We start from the raw sequence: 21,604 nt of genomic DNA, 5'->3' as shown, positions 1-21,604 counted from the left end.
TCAGCCCGCAGATGATATGTCTGCGTGTCACAGCGGGAAGCAACGGAGGTACATTTTGGACCTATATTCTTACGATAAGCGTATATTCCTATCGGTTATCGCAGGTATAGATATATCGCTTGCTATTAATATCCACTGCCCATTGGCAATCAATTCATACAGAGGTTCATTCATGTTTCAGTGTGAATTTAGTTGGGTTCATCTAGATCGTTCCCATTGTATTGTACGTACATGGCTTCGAGTCTAAACTATTTATATAACATAGATCTCAGGGCAAGATACAAAAGAGAGTACGAGTAGCGAAACTTAAGACTGTCCATTCACACCACTGACGATCGCAGGTTCTAGGCACTAGCAATGGCGCGAAAGCATTTGATAATACTTACATGTTTACACCACAGATACATCTACAAATCGATATCTACAAGGGATGCAGTTTCTCATTGGGGGTGATGTAAGCAGTAGGCATCAGACCTTCTAGACCTCACGACGGTACTTTTGACTAATACCCGACGGATAGCATGAGAAGATTTTTGGCTTGACAATGAAATGATGCCACGCACCTTGTTTCATATGCAGCCGAGTGAGTGAATCAGATCAGTAGGATTATTAGTTTCTCCCCTAGTATCTACGAAGTAAGCCCGAGAACAAGAAAGGAATCGTATTTCCAAGGGGGTATTCCGTGGTTCAGACTGCCGTGTCATTGCCACCTCCCAATCAATCACGTATGATGAATCACATCGACAGATAATTGACACTATTATTAACTCTCTTAATATATCATTCGTCATTAATTAAGTGCGTAGTGTCGTTCGATGAAAAGTGGTGTGTCTAAAATTCCCTCACGATTAACAAATTTTATTATGTATTCATTTATCATTATTTTTTCCTGTTATAAAGGCTTTTTAACATTTTTGCCTTTCCTGCAGACGCCGTCGACCAGATTTGCAATATCAAAACAGATAGACGATGGGTCCTTGAGTTTTAGGCTTCACAAGAGAGTTAAGCGGCTATTCTCCACCAGGAGATTTTCGCTGGGAGCTTCTCCCGCTTCGATTGTGGACCTTGACCACTAGACAAAGATGGGATCGATTGCATGGTGATTGTTCCGACTATCTGATCTGACCACAAAACTGAGCACGTACTTTGGGGACAGCATATGAAACGGTCGATCAAAACATCCCGTATATTTTTTTTTGTTCTCTCTAAGCGATGATGAATAATTTCAATTTGTACAAAACGAAGAATTCCGCCTCCCGGTATTTCCGGAAGAAGCGTTCCGTGAATTTGTCACAAATGTGGCAGAAAATCTAAAATAGAAAAGACGAGAAGGAAGAGTGGTTGAAAGATTGGCGATTAAATTCGCTCGTGGTCACGGCGCACCTCGGGCGAATGTTCAGAGTTATGGTTGGCAGACGGAGCATGCGGTGATACAGGATTTCAATCCCAAGGAAACGAGAAACACTATCGAATGACCATGTATTTCATCCCACGATTGAATTCAGTCGTTGGAGTAATTGGGGTTCAATTCGAAGTGTATCTTGTTACAAGTGATCCGTACCCTCGTCCACTATCTCCGGGTTGGTCCTCCGTACGGGGAGAAACTCAAGAGTCACCTCGCCCAACTTGCCACTTGTGAGATTTCCAAGGAATATCGGACTAGTCCCGTTGAGGGAAGGTCGTGGATTACCCTCTGCACCTCGCCCAATGTGGCGGTCCGATCACGGCAGTCTGCTCCACCTGAGGAGCCGATGGCCCGCTCATGGAAACTTCCACGGAGAACGACTGACCAGGCGGTGTGGAGTGATCGTATGCATGGGTAGGTTTCAGTAGTAGTAGTAGTAGGAATACGGAGAGAACTCCGTACAATTTACTACTGTGTATAGTTGAACTTGACTTCCCCAAGGGCCCTTGAAGATTCCACTATGGTGAATCAGGAAATAATCCTCTGGTTTATCGAAAGCTTGGCTATTGATTCTTCTCTGTTGGGCTGCCTTACTCGTCCTGGTGTCATAGCTTCTTTTCCCCTTATGTCATGGTGCTACTGTAGTATTGCATATTGGGGATAGCTTATACAGAGCCCTAAGATCATAAGGTATTCATTTCACCTTTCTGGCCTCAGCCGAGGTTTGAACCGATTCCGAATATCGACTTTTCTACGACCAAACTTTGTTCCTCCTCGACTGACCGAGTCTGGTTTACTGACGATACCATCTTCATGTGGAATACAGCGGTGATTGTAACACCATCAGACCGTTATTCCCATTGGACTCGTTTTCTCTACCCAGATAGCGAGTACATACTACAACACTGTACATACATGGCTCTATTGACAACACCACCGTCCGTCAATAAACTTAACTAGCCAACCGCTACGTGGCAGGGAATGGCCAGTTTTCTCAGCCCAGTAAAAAACATCAGTGGCTGGTCCAAACAAAACATAGTTAACGAGATGTACGAGGTACCTAGTACGGTAGTACCTCCCAACTAGGTCACTAATTAACGAAGCTAAACGAGACTAACCATCATACCTACTGAAAATCCGCCCCTCACCCCTAAGGAAAAACTACTGCAAGTTTCGCTTGCAGATCGTCCACTTTACTAGTCCCCCGTGACCATTCTTATTTTTCTTCATTCCGCCGAATCCGGGACACGGGCATTCTCGGGTTCCAGGGCTGGCTGGTTTTCAGGGTTTTTTCCTCCCTCGGCACTTTTACCACTTTTACCCATGAAGGGTGGGTTTTCCGGTGCAGACCGGAGTAAAGCCGAACAAGAAGTGGGAAAGTCTGGATCGGCTCCGTTTCATCTCGCGCGGTGAGCGAGCCAATGACATCCGGTCTGAAGTTATCCGCCGCTTTACGAGAAACGCCACAAGCGGTCTCTCTTTTCCTTCAGGGGTGTACTTACTGTACTCTGTACAAAGTGTGTTGGTACACAGTACGGAATACAAGCGATCTGGACTGCAAGATGACATAAGTGGATGTTTGATAATTGAGAGAATTGAGTTCCTGAGGTCGGTCAACATAACGCCAATCTATACCGAGTAAATTTTCTTTTTGAACACCACAAAGTACACTAGAACTCGCAACGTAGCATCCATTACATTTAGTTTACCTTTTCCTATTTCTTTACACCAGAATCCCGGGACAGCTGGTCAACATTTTAGTCCGCCGGTGGCTTGACCGCATGATTCCTCTAACAGTGCCCGACGATGAAAAAGAATGAATAATGAAAATCCCAAATCTGACAAGATATCCGAACCCTTCGGTTGCCTCGCACGGTAGTTGAAATTTGACACAAACGGATAACCATGGATCCCGTGGAGATACTTTAGAAAATAGAATCTTTTTCTAGAAGGCGTCGACATCTACATACTGTAGTCATGCGTCCTCAGCCACAATATAGAATAAGCCGATCATTGATCTATTACACTTTTGTGCTGGAGCTCTTGTAATCTTAAGCATAAATTGATATCCTGGTCTTGGGTTTATTATGAGTTACGTACTCCGTAGTATCTACATGGGGGATGTAATTTTATATATACAGTGAGTGATTTATATGGGAGTTACATTGATCAACACCGGACACGAATCAATTATAATTGCATTGAGAGAATTCCGTACATGCATACATACATACATACATACCTCTCCATGCGTATATCCCTTTTCCCTGACTATACATAGCATACTCGACGATACCTAGATAATAACACAGATTTTATACGTACTTATGAATAGAACCTCAGCCTCACTCGACACGAAGTAGAAAGAAACCCTAGATACTACGCAGTAAACAAAATACCAAGACCAAAAAAAAACCCGCACCTACAGCATCCTCTCGCCCGAGAAACAGGAACGCAGAACCAGAACCAAACCCGGCAAGCGGGTACTCACTCACTCGTATCCATTTACCGAACCGAAGAGTCCACGGCACACCCGCCAGTTGATTATGATTCTGATTCAGCATCCAGATCCAGATTCACCTTCCCCTTAGAGCTTAATCATAAACTCTCACTCAGGGGTAGTCGGTTTCATCTTCAACCTTCTTTTCCATGGAGCATATTTAAAATAGAAAATCATGTGGTGATATCGGCTCGGTTAGAACTCAGCCAAGCCCGATTGTGCAATGTTGCATATTGTACCTGCAGAATTGCGAGTGGAATCGGCTAGATGAGGTGTTTTTTTTTGCTCGGGGAGGGGATGGATGGGTAAGCGGCTTTTCGAATGAGCCGTTGTGGGGACTTTGTGGATCTGGGAGTTGAGGATTGTGTTGAGGTTTGGGTTTGAGAGGGGGAGGGGATATGTTGGGTTGGGTTGTTCCTCTCTCTTTTTCTCTGTGTGAGTAGTGTAGGTGGAGGGTGTATTGTTTCTGTGTTTTAGTATTTGGGAGATTAATGAGTTGTGGGTTTAATATAGGCTTAAATGTGTTTGATAGATGGTTTGGTTTGAGTTGATTTATATATCTAGATTCGTACTATACTCTATAGCTAGTATGAATGTATGTAGACAGCGGACCAGTGGATCCAACAAAGTAAGTTTGTCAGTCATCTTGAGTTCTTCTAGAATGTCCATCCATCTCAAAGTATACAAAGTAGCACATACCCAGAATAGCATAGCTCTGTACTCCGTATCTCCCGTCGATAAGAGAACCCAGTAAAACAATGCATCCACAAATATGATATGCAAGGAATACCCAGCGAAAAATGACGCACGTCGTTCTTATCTGCAGGCGACAGGAAATCCAGATCTGATGGCTATGCAGTGTACCAGGTACCTCGGCGCAAAGTACAGGACCAGGAAGGGCTTGTGCGCAAGGCTAACGACGCGATGCAAGGACGCTTGCAGCTGGACGCGTGCCGCTGATAGGTGGCGACGAAACCTTCTTGCATCGGACTTATCCGCGGTGATGTAGCTGTATGTGTAGTGTACTTATGGACTGGACTGTGTAGGGAAGGACGTATGTGATCTCTCATGTGGATGGTGCTTTTGATGTGCAGGTGGGCTTTTCTTGGTTATCGCTGTGAGGGTCTGTTTTTGTGGTGATGTCAGTGCAGTGATAGATTTGGAGCTTGAGGGTTTCAATGTGAGGCTGTTTATACTTATTCTTGAGTGGACTTGGGTAGAAGCTGTACGTCATCTAGGTTTGCCGGTTGATTGAGTTGATGTTTGTAAGTTTGTCGAGGTGGGACAACTCGACATTTTCCGAATCCAGGTCATTTTGGAATTGCAGTTATTAATAGATGAAGACATGTTTGGTTCAGCTTTGTATATGGACTCGAGAGGTAGTGTGAATGGGATAGTTTCAAACAATTATCCCATACTGATGAATTGATCGCAGTTATGTATATACGCTTGTCACTTAGTCTAGGACACTCACTCACCAAGAGCATGACTCGCATTGGCAAACGGTCTATTCGGTTCTTTCATCACTCCCCCAAGTACATAACGGGCACTCAGTCCATATGCCGAGTTCAGATTCGTGATAGTGTAGGCAACGGGATACATTCGAGAGATGTAAGGCGGTCGCTGTTCACCTGCAAGGTAGGATTTGATATTCAGGGAATGCCTCGGCTGAAATCTCGATCATTTCCTTAATTAGTACCTTGTGACATGTCGAATCTGGCGCCTCACTTCGTTACACCGTTTGGCTAACGATCTACCATCGTTTCAGCTTCAGGTTTGCCTGCGGACTAATATCATACATTGTGAGATGTCGGTGTGTATGAGGACAGAAGATACCGTCATTTTGATATGCTACATCCATACTATGCAAAGTTGACTGTGATAGGAAAGATCAGAAAGCGAAATTAGATCTATAGTTGTGTAAATGTACCCCCCAGGGCATGGCCTCAGCCCTGACTTCGGTCCAATTCTTCTTCGCCGCCATCGAACCCCACATCAACAACGACGGGCTCCTCCTCCTCCACGGGGTGGATGGCATGCTCCACATTGACCTTTGGACCCTTGAACCACTTGTGGGCATCTACCACCCACCAGATGGTTACCGCTAGCATCGGAGCGCCCCAGACAAGACACGTCCAATTCATCAGGTCTGGTGTCAGGTCATCCCCTGTCACACTGGGAAGGCACAGAATTGGCACCATCAGCAGCACAAAGAGCACACCCGTTGCTCCAATGTAGGGACCAAATGGCCCCAAGTGCCAGGGTCCCCGTCGGAAACGGTTTCCAACGAAGAACACCCGGATGCAAATAGGGATCGCAAAAGCAACGAACTGCGCAATGGCGCCAATAGAGAATAGAGCGCCGATCGCTACATCCCCGGCGAGGATCAAGAGGCACATAAGGATCCCGAGAATGGCATTTATGATGACAGCGTTCACGGGTGTTTTGGTGCGACTGTCTACCTTTTTCCAGATCCTTGATAAAGGAAAGCAGTCGTCGCGGGCATAGGCGTACGTGACTCGCGAGGCGGCTACCATGCATCCCTGGCCCATCGAGAACCCACATAATAGTTAAAGCGAGTATTCCCAGGGCGGCTTTTTGAGGCATCACCTGCAGCAAGTATGATGCCCAAGGCTGCCCGAGATCAGAGTCTATTATCGCCTCGATATCAAGGACGGTGTAAGCGACTACAAGCTGCAAGAACCAGCCCATCAAGCCCCCGACGCCCGAGGTCATCACGATGGCCCGCGGAGAGGCGATGTTTGCGTTGGAACATTCCTCGCTCAAATGGAACGGAGAATCGTACCCAGACATGGTCCAGATCACACCGACAAACGTCATGAGCACTGCAACCCCATCCGGAAAGTCGGTTAGATTGGTGATTGTCCCCCATACTTCCTTCGACGGGGTGAACTTGGGTTCATTCTTCGTCCCGGCCGGAATGGCAATGATGACAGCAATGAGCGCAAACATGTTGAACGTTGAGCCCCACGAGTTAAACTGCGCAACCCATTTCGTTGGCATGCTGCTGATTGCCGCGTGAAGGATCATGATAAGTGTGGTAAGGAGAAATGTTTGCCAGGAAGTAGGCACGTAGTCCGGGTTTTGTATCGACGCTGCAGCCAGGATCATCGCAGCCAGCGAAAAATCCACCGACGGTGCTGCTGTAATTTGTCCAATCCAGTTGGACCACCCGGTGATCCACGCCGCGAATGGTCCGTATCCCGGAGGTGCGAGTACTGCAGCAGCATAGTAGAGACCGCCACTGGTGAAGTTAGTCTCAATAAAAGACAACTAAAACAAGCGCTTGGTGGACGCGAAAGAAAACGAAGTGGACATACCTTGTTGGCATCGCCGAACACAGTTCAGCCATTGACATGGCAACACATTGGATGAACACCATGGCGATGATCCAACCCCAGACCATGCCTGCTGTGCCCGCATAGCCCATTCCTGGACGGATGTCAGCCTGTTAAAGTCCGCCCGGCATCAGGATAGCTACCATAGTATATTGTGCTTGCAAATGACGGGAGTAGTCCAAGCACAGCAAAGCTGACGCAGAATGTTGTCCATAACGAGAACTCTCGTTTGAACTCCTGCTTGTATCCCAGGGCTACAATAACCCTCTCATCCGCATCCATTGCATGGTCCGTATACGGCACGTCGCCATTCGGCAACACCGTGGTGACCGGGTCATGGTCCACATCGGCGTATACTGACCCCTTCAAGGTGGTCTTATCTAAAGGCGTCGACTTGCTCACGGAAGACATGGTGACGACGTCCTTCGCAATCGAGGATCGTTTTGGATCTTGATAATATTTCTAGACGGGCAGACAGCTATCTCTGCAGAGAGCGGATAATATAAACAACCAGTCATTCCAGGCTGACCACGGAATTGTCGCCGGGCCACCAAAAGTCTGTGACGCCGCTGTGACACAAATATAGCGTTTCAGTGGCACCCTCAACGGTGAACTGCCGGAGAGGGGGAAGAAAAAGGAATATATACGCGAATATGTCCCGGGCAGGGGTTGCGTATCGAAGTAGTTATATCAAGAGTAACCATGCACTCTGCACGGGGGGAAGCGTATCCACACCCCCTAGGATCGAAACCATGATGGTGAGACGCATTCTCTTTGGCGGATGATATCTCAACCGATAAAAGTAATCTGCGAATGACATGGAAGGTGAAGCTGGGAGGAACTTCCCAGGTGGGGGGTTACTGTTGCTTGGCATCTGGTCACACTCTCCTTTGTATGCAGTAGACCATTCATGTTGTAGCAACATCGGTCTACTCCGCTTGAATCGCACAGCTCTTCAAAGCTTGGCGGCATAGTCCATACTCAGCAGGGCAGTTCCAGGCGGCGCCAGTTCAAAAGAAGGTTGGTCACATAGCTTCGACCTGTCTTGCTCTAGTAAGGGGCCCAAGACACAAAAGCCGGGGTTTCTTATCAGCTCGGGTGGGTGGCGTCTCAACCGACGAATGTTCAACCTCTGATAAGAATGAGATCCAGAAGATAAAGGCATTACGGATGATTTTGATTCGACATGATAACAACCTATTCATCCGATCAGTCTTTCTTTGTTGAAATATAATCTTACTTTGATAGTACTATTGAAGTAGGCTGGACCTGCCCTTATGGGAAACCCTGACCGTGGATGGATTTTGTCACCAGACAATCAACCATCAACCATCAACCATCATTAAGCATATATATCGTTCCCTATCTTTAGCAGGACGGTTGGCTGTGGGCTGCCCCGACATGCCGGAAACGCACTGATCACCGAGGCACACTTGCAGTACCTAACAGAGGCATGAGAAACAAAGGAAGTGATAATTAAGGAGGCGTGTCTATGTGCTGTCACAATTCATCGCTGCTATTCTACACAGTACAGAACCGACTCCTTCCTCCACTATATAGCTGATAGGGAGCATATGCGCAAACATAAGAAATCCCTGCGAGTAGGATATGGTTGATGGATCGTACTTCGTAAGGAAAGGTTTAGAAGGGCTACATGATTGTTAGCATGCCACGTCGCGAATCGGCATTCCTAGGTGAAGGAAACGGGTACATACGTTGTCCTCGGGGGCAATGGTGCGGTCGAAGTACTGGTCGAAGAAAGGAAGCTGACGCAGGATATCGTTGCGGACACGGGGAACTTCACCGAAGAAGAAGAGAGCGAAGACACCAGCGCTGGCGCCGAAAGTGGCGGCAATCTGGGCACTGTGATGGCAACGCAGTCAGTACGAGGAATAATGAAGGTGGGGAAATATGAATGAGAGTATAAAACAGGTGGTACTCACTACTTGGTGGCAGCGCCAACGGTCACACCGTGGAAGTTAAGAGGAGTAGTGTACCTGGAGACCATAAGGATTCGAATTAGCAGGCGTCCCTTATCCCTCCGGTTGTGTATTCAACGATCTCATTGGGCTTCTCTGTTCGCCGGCTATGTAGGTCTCAACCCTGGCGACACGGCGTGGGCTGCCTTTGCTGGCCGCACACCCAGGGTTGAAGATTGATCAAAAGACCGTTTCCAAGATCAAGTCAAGCAAGCCCAGGGCACAGGTACAGCCCATGTGGACATTGTGATACGATACTGTCCATTGGAAGTTCGGGGATCTCACTTGGGAGCGAAAGGAGAGCGGTAGGCACCAGCAGTCTGGGCCGCAGCACGGCGAAGGGTCTGAGAGAACTATAGCGACAAAAATTGTTAGCAATTGGTGAGTTTCATAAAGTTTCTCTGCTGAAAGCCGGTCTATGGTGCGATTGAACATCACACTCATAACCCGAGTCCTCGGAGAGTGAACGGGCTTTTAACCCGATTAAAACGTAAAAATTTCAGAGTGGGATACACATACCATCTTGGCTATAAACTTAGAAGTAGGACCTAAGCAAGAACCGTTCTAAAAAAGCGATGATTGACAGCAGCAACTGAGATTCAAGGCAGTCGTAGAAAACCGGGAGACTCCGCGACGTTCACAATGCTTGCGGCAACCTGATAACCAATCACCATCCGCCAATTGACCATCACGTGAAACAAATGGGCTGTCGAATCAGAGCCTCGCTTTTACATTCAAGGTCAACGCGGTTAGTAGTTCGAGCACCTTGTATAGTATGAGATTCTGGAATATCAGATTTGGTCACTATTAAGTAAATGTAAAGACTTCCAAGATAATTATAATCCTAAGCTGTTCCAGTCATCTTCTTTCCCTTTTTGTCGCCTATCAAGGCTACCAGGTGGCATCAGGACATTGCTTTTAAAACTGTACCCTAACTAAGGCTTCATCACCTTTCTCCCACTGGCAATATAAAGTGATTGCTTTTTGTAATCTGTATAGGTACTAATAAGGCACTCGCGTGTCTGATACAAATTATGGAGGAGCTTGCCGACAGCACAACACTCGCCCGAACGCCGCTTGAACCAGGAGATCAATGTAAAAATGGAACGAGATATATGAAGGGCATCATCAATACCAAGATATAGAACACAGTTAAAACCTTACAAATCCAATAAAGAACCAGGTGAAATCAACGCGAGCGAATTGAAGGATGGAGGGAGGGAGGGAAAGGTCATGAGGGAAAAGAGGTAAAAATGAATATAATAACTGTACAAATGATTCTTCCGGGATCATCGACCGTCGACTAATCAACCTTTCCAGTTGAGCCGCCGTTCAACAGACCTTCTTTCCCATCAAGGTGAAAGAAACCATTGTTGCCGTTAGTGACACCAAGAATGCCACCGCGGCCGGCACGCCGGCCTCTGGCTCGTGCCAACCACGTCGCGCCAACAACCGAGAAGATCAGGATGAGGACAAAGAGTATGGGGTGGTTGACGATGAAGGACCGAGCGGAGAAAAAGACAGACTCAAAGGTGCCAACAGTGGACTTCGGTGTCAACTTAGGGGAGTTGGCGATCACAAGAGGAATAGTTTCGAGAATAGAAGTACGCGAGGCCAGGATAGGAGACCCGCTCGAAGATGAGTCCCAGTACCGTCGGTTCTGGTCGGATTAGCATGAATATCAAAACAATCGTCTTCTTCCCCAAAGGAGGGTACTCACATCGTGATCGTTGATGATGACTCGTTCCCCATTTGCCACATCAATACCATACGTATTTCTCAACCACCGTTCCCAGAAATCGCCGTCAACCCACGCGAAGCCGACTTGTTTCTTGTCATCTTCACGTATAGTGATGCGCATGTTTTTGGCAGCTCGCAATGCGCGCTGGTCGTTACGGTCATCAGCCTCCTCAATGCGGAGCTGTTTGGCATCTCGAAGTTCTGCCCGTTCCAATTGGAACAACTGAACCTGCTTGTCCATCCATTCAAGAGCCGCGCTCTTCAGCTCCCTCTTTGACTGCAAGAATTCGTCCGAGCGTCCCCGGCTTAAGATTCCGAGAACCACATACCTGCCATCCATGATTTCCCGAGCATTGGAGGCTGTAAGCTCGGGGACTATGGGTAGCCACACAGTGCGCATCCATCCCAAGATCTGTCGGAAGTCTCGCATATCCTTGGGAGCAATCGGAGTATAGTAGTTGGCTCGACCGTCTCGGACAACAAGAAGGCGGGGCCATGTTGAAATCTTGAACCGTTCAGCCAAGGCTGCGCTGTTCGTTTTCACAATTCGTCCATGGCCGATTAAGCTAAGAGTTAGGCGCTCCAGAGCCTCAAAATCCTCCGATGTCGTAGCGTGGTCGTAGAAGTACAAGAAAATGACTTCTTCCTTCTCCTCCAGCTCCTTGAAGGAAGTGGCGTCGACGTCCTGAACACCCAAGCCAACGTCAACTGCCTTTTTGGCATAGTTGACTAGATCGCCTAGACCCCGAAGACCGTTGTATTCGACCCTCTCACCACCGCGGAAGAAATACATAGTGGGAAAGGCCGATACATGGGCATCTTTGCAAAGTCTGGGCTCAGCGTCGCAGTTTACTTCTCCGATGTTGAGAACGTTTTGCATTTCCCTGGCCATTTGCGCCCAGTTAGGGGCAAGTGCCTGGCAATGATGACACCATGGGGCATAAAACTTAATGAACCAGGGATCCTGTGTGGTCGTAACAAGTTTCTGGAAGCTCTCGGCGGTGAGGGGAACAGAGATTCCTTGAGGGTTTGCTGGACCCCCTTTCGGTTTCGTTTTGCTCTTCAACGTGGAGGCTTTCTCGGAAGATGCATCCTCGGCGGAAACCTGCTCATTGTGCTTTTCACCAGCCTTGGCGCCTGCCTCGGGGTCCTTGTCTTTAGCAGCAGGGACCTCTGGTTCAGCCTTCGTATCCACGCCCTTGGCGCCGGGCTTCGGTAAGTTGACCCCCTTCGCAGGACGAGACCCAGGCTTGATCGATTCAAGTTTGTCTTCAACGTACTCGCTCAGCCCCTCCATTGATTTCTTTCCCGTGAACTCCTCTACTTTTTCACCATTGTGATACAGCGAGAATTGCGGGAAGTACTTGACATCCAATTTCTTGCAAAAGTCGCCATAGGCCTGGCAGTTCAGCGATGCGAAATGGAAATTGTAGAAGCCATGGAAGGAGTTGAGAGACTTAGTATCGGATGGTTTCGAAGAGGAAGAGGCCAAAGGATCCGAAGTCTACCGTTTGTTAGCGGGCTTGAATGAGCACACTTCCTAATGGACGAAGCCATAGAACTTACATAGTAATATTCATAGAGCGTCTGCCAGGTAGGAGCGATCTTTTGGCAATGCGGGCAGGCAGGAGAGAATTGCTTAATAAACCTAGTAGATGTTAGAGTCGACATCTAGACACCGAAATGATAGAGAGTTCTGACCAGTAGCCGTCCTTGATGGTTTCCTCGAAGTTATCAGGTGTCAAGTCTTTCATAGGAGGCACTTCAACGCCGTTGAAGGTAGTAGACAGGGTACCCGGGTCGACGGGATCGTCGGCTCTCTTCACAAGTCGACCATCTCTGGATTCAAGGACCTTGTCGGAAGGGGAAGCGAGGGTGGGGATAGAGAATAAAGAGAGAAGCGAACACGCCAGCAAGGATGCCCTCATACTGACTGTAAGTCAAGGTCTAGGACCCTGATGCGTTGTCTTTGAGGAAAGTGAACGTAAGAACAAAGGGCGATTGCCAAAGAAATTACGGGTGGCACATGAAGACCTAGAACGAGTGTCGAAATGCGGCTCGGTGGCCACAGCAAGTTGGAACAACCACCGCAGAGAAACCGGCTCTAAAACCAAAGCAGGCGATTATATTTAAACCTGAAGAGAAATCTGCGGACAAATCCGCAGGTCCTCAAGACGAAGGCTGGTCTCGAATGCGGGTTGAGAATGGGTAAACCCCCTAAGCGCGGAGAGATCGATAAGTTTAGTTCCCTTCAGATGAAAGTGGCCGGAACGTCCTGGTGGAATCTCTGTTTCTCCGCCTCCCGACGGAACCTCAACTTCGCTCCCGAAGTCAATGACAACCTGAGATACTAAATTACATGGTCTGCCATTGGCCCTCATATCCTTCACCTTTTTGGGTCAATTCTTTCCCCTCTTCTTCTCATATACCCCCCCTATTACAATGAGGTCTACATTCCGGTTGCTGGCCAACGTCAAGCCGGCCCGGTACCTGGAGCCTTTCGCTCCCACCGGTATCACCGGCCTTGTCACTCATCCCAGTCCCCGCCCGACTTTGATCTATCTCTACACAACTACCCTGCAGAAGTTGAAGGCCTTCCCCGAGTCTTCCGTCTACCGCCAGTCTACCGAGGCTTTAACCCGCCACCGCCTGCAAATTGTCGAATCTACGAAACCTCCTGGCTATGAGGCTTGGTTGGAGCGCGTGAAGAAGGCTATTGGTACTGAACCTGAGCGGTTCGCCTCTCTCCTTCGCCCAGATGGCACGTACGCGGCAGTCATGCGCAGCGATGGAAGCGACAATCCTCGTGGTGAGGAGTGGGATGGAGAAGCCCTCGAGCCGACCAGTGAAGGCCCTGCCCGTACCCCAGAGGAAGAAGCTCGGTGGCACCAGGCTATCGAAGATTCGGTTAAGGCAGAGAACGAGTCTGATTTCCAAACTCATGCTATGAAGTGGGAGAACGAGCCCGCCTTGGAAGCAGAGCAGTACGTTCACACGTTGCACTTTCTTGGGAAGCAAAGCTAACAATTAACCCAAGGGTTGCCGAAATCGAGAACCAGATTGGAGCCGGCCTTATTGAGGAGGTCATCCAGGTCGCAGAGGGTGAGCTGAAGCTCGTTGACGAGATGTCCAAGTCCAAGGTGTAAGTTCTCAAATTCCGAGGAGTATGGTCATGCAAGGAATTCGCTGACGTCCGACAAGTTGGGAGGAGCTAGAGGAACAGCCCGCCCCTGGCCAGTGGTCCTACTTTGAGCGCAAAGACTCTGCATAAAGGCTGACCCCGATGAATAAAAAGACTTGTTCATTTCTATGATCCTTAACCCCACTTGTATTTATTAGCCGATGCGTGTCAAATGGAAAGGAACGCTATCTTGTCGAAATTATATCCATTATTAGAAGGTTGATGTCTTTATGCTCTATACAGCTATCAAGTTCAAGGTTATCTAGGAAGTCTCCTGCGCAATAGACGAAGGTGGTTAATCGTTAAAACATTGGAAAATTGTAGACAATGTCAACGACCACGCTGCTGTGTGTTTGTGGGCATAGCAATCATTTTAGCGGACGCTCAGAATGTTTAAATTTAAAGGATAGCAACTACTCCGTACATAGGGTAAATGGGAGAAGTAAAGTAGCATGAGTTTGAACTGGAAATCATCCATACATATCTTGCATGGAGCCTAGAATCGTAGGCGGTGAGGGCTCAGGTCGCTAGGCTAATGTAGATAGCTGGCGGGATTCCATCTCCTTGTGGACACATCGCTGCCGAGTCCCTGAACATCTACATTGGTGACCTACAGGCCATTCCGGTCGGGGACTTCCTCATTTTTCTGCGCTTTCAATACATACTTCCAACGGAAGTTATTTGCAACTCCGGGCTGGCCTGTCTGAGCCGCTCGTGGCCTGGTTTCTTCCCCTCCGTCCCCGACGCCGCAAATAGTCGCGACATTCTCCTTCCCCACACAACATGAGACTGGATGTTAAGGTACGCCGTGTCTTGTTTGGAACGATTCTCAATGTGGAATAGGCTAGCGCTTCTTCATTTGGGGATACATTTAAAGGGAAATGATATTGTTGCTGACCATAATTGCAACGCAATAGAGACAGCTCTTTGCTCGCTCGGAGCGAGTAAAGGGCATTGATTTCCATCCGACGGAGCCATGGGTGAGTGCCTCTACGATCTCAGGTGCCGACACATTATACTGACTGGCCTCAGATCCTGACAACCTTATACAGCGGTGCGTTGGGGGATCTGCATTTAAATGGTTATAGGCCGAATGCGCTAATCGGAATCCACAGGTCACGTATACATCTGGTCTTACGAGACTCAGGTAAGTGTTTGATGAGCAACGTCACGTCCAATTGTCTTCTGACCGTCAATCTCCGTAGTCAATCATCAAAACCTTTGAACTTACCGATGTCCCCGTTCGAGCTGGTCGGTTTATTGCCCGCAAAAACTGGATTGTTTGCGGATCAGATGACTTCCAACTCCGCGTATACAACTACAACACTTCCGAGAAGATTGCCTCGTTTGAGGCCCACCCAGACTATATCCGTTCGATTGCTGTTCATCCCACCCAACCTTTCGTTCTTACAGCCTCCGATGACATGACAATTAAGCTCTGGGATTGGGAGAAAGGTTGGAAGTGTGTCCAGGTGTACGAAGGCCACGCTCATTATGTGATGGGACTGTCCATTAACCCTAAGGACACAAACACATTCGCATCGGCTTGTTTGGATCGGACGGTCAAGATCTGGAGTCTTGGTTCCCCACATGCCAATTTCACATTGGAGGCCCACGAGACGAAGGGTGTTAACTATGTCGACTACTATCCGCAAGCCGATAAGCCGTATCTTCTTACCACCTCAGATGACAAGACGGTCAAGATCTGGGATTATACCACAAAAGCGCTCATTGCGACATTGGAAGGGCACACAAGTAATGTTTCCTTCGCCTGCTATCACCCAGAATTACCAGTGATCATTTCGGGATCTGAAGATGGAACCATCAAGATTTGGCACGCAAACACATACCGATTGGAGCAATCATTAAGCTATGGCCTTGAAAGAGCGTGGTGTGTTGCATACCAGCGTGGTAAACAAGGTATCGCAATGGGGTTTGATGATGGTGCAGTGGTCGTGAAAATGGGTCGCGAGGAACCCGCCGTCTCTATGGACGGATCAGGAAAGGTCGTCTGGGCAAGACACAATGAAGTGGTTTCAACAGTCATTAAGGGTGGTGATGCTACTATCAAGGATGGCGCACCAATCTCCTTACCGACAAAAGAGCTGGGCTCATGTGAGGTCTACCCCCAGACACTATCACACTCGCCCAATGGCCGTTTCGTTTCAGTTTGCGGTGATGGAGAATATATCATCTACACTGCTCTTGCTTGGAGAAATAAGGCATTCGGGCAAGCACTTGATTTCGCCTGGGGCTCGAAGGATAACAGCAACGACTATGCTATTCGCGAGTCACCAACTAGTGTCAAGATCTTTAGGAATTTCAAGGAGGTCAGCGGCGGCCTAGATGTCGGCTTCCAAGCCGAAGGACTCACTGATGGTGTGCTTCTTGGTGTCAAAGGACAAGGAGGCATTGGTATGTTCGATTGGGAGACCGGTAATCTAGTCCGTCGTATTGAAGTCGACCCGAAGGCCGTAAGCATCACCGAAAAATATCCATTGTAAGTCTCAGCCGCTAACACTGCTTCTAGGTTTATTGGTCTGAGTCTGGAGAGTTGGTTACTCTTGCCTGTGAGGACTCATTCTACGTGCTCCGATTCTCGAGGGAAAACTATATCAACGGCCTCAATGAGGGGGAAGCCGACGAGGATGGTGTTGAGTCGGCCTTCGAAGTCGTCACTGATGTCAATGAGACTGTCAGGACAGGTCAATGGGTTGGTGACTGCTTTATCTACACCAATTCGACCAACCGCCTGAACTACCTTGTTGGTGATCAGACCTACACAATCTCTCACTTTGACCAGGGAATGTATGTCCTTGGCTACTTGCCTCGCGATGGCAGGGTGTATCTAGCCGACAAGGATGTCAATGTTGTTTCTTTTGGTCTTTCACTTAGCATGGTCGAGTACCAGACCGTGGTTCTTCGTGGAGACATGGATATGGCAGCAGAGCTGCTGAAGGACATCCCGCAGGACCAGATCAACAAGGTTGCGCGGTTCCTCGAAGGCCAGGGCTACAAGGACATGGCCCTTGAAGTTGCCACTGACCCCGAACATCGTTTCGACCTTGCCCTTTCTCTCAACAATCTCGACATTGCCCTCGAAATTGCTCGTGAAGCTAACGTCGAACATAAATGGAAGACTGTTGGTGATGCTGCCCTGGCAGGATGGAATCTGGAATTGGCTCAGGAATGTTTCACCAATGCAAAGGATGTCGGCTCCCTTTTGCTGTTGCACACCGCCAGCGGCAACAAGCAGGGTCTCCGTAACCTCGCAGAACAAGCGTCCGAGGCCGGTCTGCACAATGTTGCTTTCTCTACCTTGTGGTCTCTCGGTGATATCGATGCCTGCACAGATCTTCTTGTGCGGACCAACCGTCTCGCGGAAGCTGTCCTTTTCACACAAACCTACAAGCCATCCCGGGCACCCGAGCTCGTAGTTCAGTGGAAGCAGTCGCTTGAGCAGTCTGGAAAGACAAAGATCGCTCGCCTGATCGGTGTTTCTCCCGGTGCTCCCGACGCTACCGCCGATGACGACCTCTTCCCAGAATGGGATGAGTACCTCCGCCTGGAGAAGGAAGGCGTTGTCCCTGAGCCTCCTTCATCAGAGTCGCTTATCGACGTCAACGATGACGAACAAGCCGAGTCAGCAGCCAACGGGGCTCCAGAGGTAGAAGCCGAAGCATGAATGAAGGGGTGAATGACCGTTGATTGCAGCGAGAAGTTGGGTGTATCTATTACCTTATTGTTCTAGAGTTATTTGTTTCTACCCCTTTAGTCCTCTTCTACCATTTTGCCCGCTATGACTTGAATATTATTACGTCTCATATCTATCATGCACTCTGTAGCGATCGCGGCCATTGTTCCTTTAAACATGAGATAACTGTCAACATTATCCTAACTTGCTCTCTGATCGAACCTTATGCTTCTTGCCATGAGGCATTATGCACAGAAGCAATACCATTACTCATCAATTAGCCCAATTCAAAGGGCACGCTTGATGCTTTCTCCCTTCTATAGCTATACAGAAGAAGCTGAGAACTTTATCTTCAAGGTGAAGGAAGCATGGTATCCGATCCATCAACCTATGCCCTTAGCCCCATGAACTTCCTAATCAAGCTGCTGTAGGGAATTCGCTTAACAATGAGCTCGTGTTTCCTGGTATTGCCCTGATTAAATCCGTGTAGTCGCATTATTCGATTGAAGATCCATAGATTTGGCAGGTAACTTGAGAAAACTTTCTCTTACTTCTGGATCATTAGCAATTCATAAGTGAATAATATAGTCGAGTCTGATAATGGGGACAAGAAGAAAGCCAAAGCGAGTGGATGTGTCAGGTGGCTAGACTATTTATGGAAGTAGATGACTGATACCTACATAAGATAGCACTATTAACCACCAAGGAATATTTTCTCGGGTATCACTAGTATAGATACACCAAGATATGAGCAACAGTCTCCCTATAAATATCCGACATTAACCGCTACATAACCCCCAAAACACGGCAACTATAAAGCATAGACTATAGAACTTCAAAGTAACAGAAATATACATATGAAATAACCCCCAATTCCCATAAGTATTACATATTATGGAACCACAGCCGGTGTCTGTAAATGTCGGTTCAACTCGAAGATGGCCGATGCAATCGGCCCGTAGGGTATATGGTCTGGCGCCACCTCGGCCGCCGGCTTCCCCCTTTTTATAGATGTGGCGAATAAAACACCGGATGTTTTGTGTGTCAGGGGAATGGTGGCAGTGGTGTTATGAGTCATTGTGAAGTGAGTAGTGAGTAGATTTGGTGGGGATTTTCATAGATGGTGGTTTGAAGGTCTTGGGTTTCTGGGGTTTATCCGCGTATATTCTGCTAGTAGTTAGATCTACTGAGGGGGTATAACTCTTCGGTAGCCGGTGCGTATGCAGTTGTATTGTGACTGATAGATGAGAAGAAGGGCGTTTACTGGTTGCAAGAGAATGATGTTATGCTTTGCATATAAGAGATGGAATTATTACTGATATGTGTCTAAAATTACAATGATTTGTTTTACTGAAACTGAGTATAATGCCAGTTTGGATGTAGCCGCGTAGGTGATACTTAATCCGGACCAAATTATGAGACCTCGATAGTACAATGCTATTGGACTTGTAAGATAATAGTCTAGTTCTTCATAGACAAACCTGAAAAAGGAAGGACTCGAAGTCATTTCGACAAGCCATAGTATGATTAGGCATCTAGGAGCTGAACGGAAACGTCGTATGCGAGAGGGCCAGAACCAAAATACGACAGTAGGAGGATTCCTACCCCTTGGTATATATGGAAACCGGTTTTAAAGACTGGGCGTCCTCGTACCTCACAGTCGAGCATGCCAGACGTTGGCGCACACATTCCCCAGATCGGCTGGAGCCTATCGCAATGCAACCGTACCCACCCGGCGTCTACTATATCTGAGCATTCCTGCTGCAAGTCGTGGAGGTTGTTCCAGCCAATGAGGTCCGTTGAGCTTCTTTTTCCGATATGGTGATAGCTGACAGTGTACTAGTGTCGACTGCACAGGTGCCTCGCGGAAATGTGAGATCGGAGCATGTCTTGCTTCAGCGACCGAAGTATGGACGAATGTCCGCCATCTTGAAGAATGGTGACTACCGGAGGATTGTCTCCAGCTCAGGACTATGTATATGCCACGATGCCACGGCTTTGTGTGATAGAGTTCAAGAGCCGAGATTTACAACGGTGATTACTATCGCAGATATCAGCACAGTACCGGCAAGATGGTCAACTGGAGCAACATACTACCCACATTAACCGCCTTCATCGCTTTTATCCTGGGCATGCTATGCCTCTTTGCAGGAACGAAAACAAACCTTTTATTAGATACAGATGTCTTCACGGTGTGTGAGCCTCCGTCACACTTGCTTGTACGAGCGGGGACTAACGACAGGCGAAGATATATACGACAAGTATAAGCAATGGCACGGGGATGCGGGACTTCTACTCGATATATGTCATGTCTTACTGTGAGGGATTCCTGCATGCAGAAAATCGAAACCTAACCGGATGCTCACACCCGTCACTACTGTTCTCCTTCAATGCGACAGAAGCGTTAACGAAAGATGCTGGCAACAACACCTCGTTATCCAGCCTGGGATGGCCGAGTTCCATCACCGATGATCTACGCACGTTCGGTGCTACCAGCCAGAGTATGGGTGTCTTCTACTGTATTGGGATAGGATTAGCGGGACTGGCGGTTTTGGAACGATTGTGGTTCGTGATCGCGAAAGGGCCGAGACAGACGGTTGTAGAAGTTTCTTCTCTTATGGTAGGCTCCATTGAACGTTCTAGATCCCGTCCGGTACTAAGAAGGCCCACAGCTCAGTTTCACTATGCTCAGCATACCGTCTATCATCGCAACGGTCGTTGCCTTACAATTTGTGAGCCTCATCAATCGTCACGGAGAGGAGTCTGGTGTGACAGCGAGATATGGACATCAATTTTTAGGAATGACGTGGGCAGCCGTCGGGTTGTTGCTGGTCGGAAGCACTGTCAGTTTACTGACGGTATTGGTGGACCGCAACCGATCGGCAGACCAGTATGAACCGGTGGCAGAACCGAAGACGGTGGCCGAGGATTCGGACTCGGTAGCGTCGAACCAGAAGGGGGACTAAGAAAGGAACAGAATGGAGAGGAATAATCATAAGAGAAAAAAAGGGGGAAATTAACCAAAGCAGGAAAAGTAGGGAAAAAAAAAAGAAGAAGACCGGAGAAAGCCAAGGAAAGGGAACGAATCGGGAGGAGTGTTTCTTGTTTGCAAATACGTTGGATTGGAGCCCAATATTGAATATACTCCGTACTGTAGTCGAAAGAAAGGACAAGAGCCCCACCAAACCTCGACCGTTCCATAGCAGAAATTCCATGACTATCTGTTAATATTTTCTGATCGATGATGTTGTAACAGTGGTTGAAGTGGACCTTATTTTTCGCAATACAATAGCAGCATGGCTTGTGGGAAGGGGTCTTGAGATCATAGTCATAGTGTAAGAAAAAATTGGGTCTCCCGCGGATGGCGACGTCACGAGTGGACCCGGGAAAAGGTCTCGCCAAATGAGGCAACCCGGTTCCCTCCGTTCCAACCGCTATGCCTGCGATTCTATCAATGATAGTGGGTCACTCGATGGATTCAAGGGATGTCAAATGATGACGTTAAGTTGACTACGACTGTTGCTGTCATGCACTGGAAATTTATCGGGAGGAATTGACCAGTCTTATTCGCGGAGGAGGGAGTGAAGAGACTAGGAGTCGTTCAGTTCAGTCTTGCAGGAAATCCACTCGGGGATGAGCAGGGGTTAACCTCATGGACGACTGAACTACTCCGTACAGGACGGAGTACAGAATGTCGAATTCACCCGTTCGGCTAAAGATGAGTCCGTTTTATGGTCACCTAGCGG

The 21,604-nt window shown here is 48.0% G+C and overlaps 5 protein-coding genes across 5 annotated transcripts; 2 read left to right on the top strand and 3 right to left on the bottom strand.

Moving 5' to 3' along the window:
* Positions 1-5,851: 5,851 nt before the first annotated feature.
* On the bottom strand, positions 5,852-7,675 carry AO090011000581 (amino acid permease; the record flags this gene model as incomplete). Its single annotated transcript, XM_023233020.1, has 4 exons — positions 5,852-6,367; positions 6,420-7,170; positions 7,247-7,358; positions 7,408-7,675. The coding sequence occupies 4 exons, from the start codon at positions 7,673-7,675 to the stop codon at positions 5,852-5,854; spliced, it is 1,647 nt and encodes a 548-aa protein (XP_023093564.1).
* A 1,141-nt stretch (positions 7,676-8,816) lies between these two features.
* Positions 8,817-9,272, bottom strand: AO090011000580 (cytochrome b-c1 complex subunit 10; the record flags this gene model as incomplete). The annotated part of the gene is made up of 3 exons (XM_023233019.1): positions 8,817-8,954; positions 8,980-9,127; positions 9,208-9,272. The coding sequence occupies 3 exons, from the start codon at positions 9,270-9,272 to the stop codon at positions 8,817-8,819; spliced, it is 351 nt and encodes a 116-aa protein (XP_023093563.1).
* Positions 9,273-10,546: 1,274 nt separating this feature from the next.
* AO090011000579 (putative disulfide isomerase) lies at positions 10,547-12,911 on the bottom strand (the record flags this gene model as incomplete). The annotated part of the gene is made up of 4 exons (XM_001826140.3): positions 10,547-10,903; positions 10,964-12,487; positions 12,550-12,631; positions 12,685-12,911. The coding sequence occupies 4 exons, from the start codon at positions 12,909-12,911 to the stop codon at positions 10,547-10,549; spliced, it is 2,190 nt and encodes a 729-aa protein (XP_001826192.1).
* Positions 12,912-13,425: 514 nt separating this feature from the next.
* AO090011000578 (complex I NDUFA5 subunit family protein) lies at positions 13,426-14,254 on the top strand (the record flags this gene model as incomplete). Its single annotated transcript, XM_001826139.3, has 3 exons — positions 13,426-13,967; positions 14,021-14,125; positions 14,185-14,254. The coding sequence occupies 3 exons, from the start codon at positions 13,426-13,428 to the stop codon at positions 14,252-14,254; spliced, it is 717 nt and encodes a 238-aa protein (XP_001826191.1).
* A 693-nt stretch (positions 14,255-14,947) lies between these two features.
* Positions 14,948-17,849, top strand: AO090011000577 (coatomer subunit beta'; the record flags this gene model as incomplete). The annotated part of the gene is made up of 6 exons (XM_001826138.1): positions 14,948-14,965; positions 15,082-15,144; positions 15,197-15,218; positions 15,280-15,311; positions 15,370-16,638; positions 16,695-17,849. 6 exons carry the CDS (start codon positions 14,948-14,950, stop codon positions 17,847-17,849), a joined length of 2,559 nt encoding a protein of 852 aa, XP_001826190.1.
* Positions 17,850-21,604: the final 3,755 nt, after the last annotated feature.

Source organism: Aspergillus oryzae, chromosome 7 (genome assembly GCF_000184455.2).
Source record: "Aspergillus oryzae RIB40 DNA, chromosome 7".
Taxonomy (NCBI): Eukaryota; Fungi; Ascomycota; class Eurotiomycetes; order Eurotiales; family Aspergillaceae; genus Aspergillus; species Aspergillus oryzae.
Note: the sequence above shows the minus strand (reverse complement) of the source record. Positions and strands in the feature narration are given on the sequence as shown.